The 2,350-nt window shown below is 36.1% G+C and overlaps 1 protein-coding gene across 1 annotated transcript in view; it reads right to left on the bottom strand.

Annotated features, from left to right (window-relative positions):
* The window catches only part of DLGAP5 (DLG associated protein 5), a 53,900-nt gene that overhangs the window by 33,644 nt on the left and 17,906 nt on the right, over nucleotides 1–2,350 (bottom strand). Inside the window, exons 7-8 of the mRNA XM_012806547.2 lie at nucleotides 2,117–2,187; nucleotides 478–749 (exon numbers count right to left, since the gene is read on the bottom strand). Coding sequence (XP_012662001.1) covers nucleotides 478–749; nucleotides 2,117–2,187 — 343 coding nt within the window. The remainder of the gene's footprint in view (nucleotides 1–477; nucleotides 750–2,116; nucleotides 2,188–2,350) is intronic.

Raw genomic sequence — 2,350 nt, 5'->3', positions numbered from 1 at the left:
AAAAAAAAAAAAAAAAAAAAAAAAAAAATGCATAGGAAATATCAAAAATGTCATAGCTCGGCGCCTGTGGCTCAAGTGGCTAAGGCGCCAGCCATATACACCTAAGGTGGCGGGTTTGAATCCAGCCCAGGCCCACCAAACAATGACAGCTGCAACCAAAAAATAGTCGGGCATTGTAGCAGGCACCTGTGGTCCCAACTACTTGGGAGGCTGAGGCAAGAGACTCGCTTGAGCCCAGGAGTTGGAGGTTGCTGTGATGCCACAGCACTCTACCCAGGTGGACAGCTTGAGGCTCTGTCTCAAAAAAAAAGAAAAAAAAATGTCAAACATATTATTATAGCCGTCTGAAGAGTTTTTTAAAAAAGAACAAATTTTCATGATTTTTAATTAACATAGAAAGCTCAGGCCAAATCTACTTAAGAAAGGTATTTGTTACCCATTTTAGCAAGGGACTTATTGTTAAGATTATATTCCTACCCTTCTGTTTTCCAAGGGGTCCAGGTGTAACTAGGTGTCAAGAAAGCATCAGCACTTCTGGGAGTCATGGGTGTGACTTGATAGGTCTTCAGACCTTCCAGGGGCTGAAACATAAAATCCTTTGGTGCAAAGGAATTCTTCCCTTTCATTTTTACAGTATTTGTCTTGGGTGAGTTTTCCATCTTTAATGAGACTCCATCTGGATCTATTACATTTATAGTAGTTTGTGAATCCAACGTATTTTCTTCATGATCAACTTTACAAGAAATATCCTAGGATGCAAGTAAACAGAGTAAGAATTTCTCTCTTCTATGGATACATTCAACCAACTTTTATAGGCCTGACAAGGTGATATTTCAAATTTATGTCCCCAGTACATAATTTGAGAGACAAAACACATAAATTAAGTGCTTAGTGGAATCAGAAGACCAGCTATACTAAGTCATTGCTATGGTCTGGGAACAGTGTACCAATTCTTTTTAAAAGACTAAATAAGCACCTAAGAGGCACTACAATAAATTAAAATATATGAAAATTAATATGGAAAAATGTATTCAACAAAGATATTATCTTTTTACTTAAATTGTGTTGATAATTACAATGGTTTGGAAATCAAAAATTTAACATGTATTCAATGACTGCTATTGTTAAGAACCAAATCCTTGTTAAATAACCATACATTAGGAACCATATTGCAAGAGCAATATTTTTTATATGACAAAGATTAATCAGATAAAATATAAAGCAGATACAAAATATATATAAAAAACAGATTTTTTCAAGTCAATTTAATTGTCACATAGATTTTAAACTTAATTATTATAGTTTCAAAGTATCTGATTTTTAATGAGATATGAACTCAAACCAGGGTATTTCAACCCAGAGAGGAGTTTGAGTGGTAACTCTGTCCCTGAGGCCAGCAAGACAATGAAAATAAAGACTAGTGATAATCCTCAAGGCAAAAGTAATCTGACGGGAGGAGCAATGTGGTCCACCTGCTTTATCTGTGCAGATTCACCTTACGTTGTCTTCCTTGAAGGATCTGTGTTTGATTTTTAGTAAAAATTGAGTCAGGTTACTTAATCTTTGGCATAACTTTTTCCTTTTTTTAAGGTTAAGGAATATACCGTGGGTTATAAATCAAGGGATTGTGTTCTCAAATGGTGCCTCTTTTTTGAAGACCATATTAAAAACTTTGCTAGAAATTTTAGTTTATTTAGTTCTTAAACTACTCTAGGGAGGTACTGCAGGTTAGCAAGAGAAAAACAAATTCATAAGTTACATAACTTGCCCAGGATTATGCAGCTAATGGGAAACAGAAACAATGCTCAAATCCAGGCTGAAATGAATCTAAAGTCAGTACATTTTACCTACTAAATCCTCTCTCCTAACTAATACCCACAGAAAGGTTTACCGCAGCTGTGTTTATTTTTCTCTATCTTCTGCTAACCAAATTATGCTTTCTTTCTCTGCTTATAAGGCACTGAGAATAAGAGGCCTGAAAAACAGCAATAACAACAGTAAATCCTCTTGCTGCCTTCTTTCCCGAAGCAGTTCTGTGTTGCTTAATTTCAAATTTACAAAAGCAGCAATGAGACTTCGAAAGCATCTAGAAATAAATAGATGTTTAACACCCTACCTTTTCAGATGTCATTTCTATTTGGGGGGCGGGTCTTCCTTTATTTGGTGCCTGTCTTCCCAGTTCATTATCTAAATAAAAATGAAATGAGATAACCATTGTGACTAAATAGAAACACTGCATTAAAATTACTAGGTGAGGGGCAATGCCTGTGGCTCAAAGGAGTAGAGCGCTGGCCCCATATGCCAGAGGTGGTGGGTTCAAACCCAGCCCCGGCCAAAAAAAAAAAAAGAG

Source organism: Otolemur garnettii, unplaced genomic scaffold, assembly GCF_000181295.1.
Source record: "Otolemur garnettii isolate 467f Iridium unplaced genomic scaffold, OtoGar3 scaffold00054, whole genome shotgun sequence".
In the NCBI taxonomy this organism is placed as follows: Eukaryota; Metazoa; Chordata; class Mammalia; order Primates; family Galagidae; genus Otolemur; species Otolemur garnettii.
The sequence above is the reverse complement of the archived record's forward strand: the minus strand, read 5'-3'. Positions and strand labels throughout refer to the sequence as shown.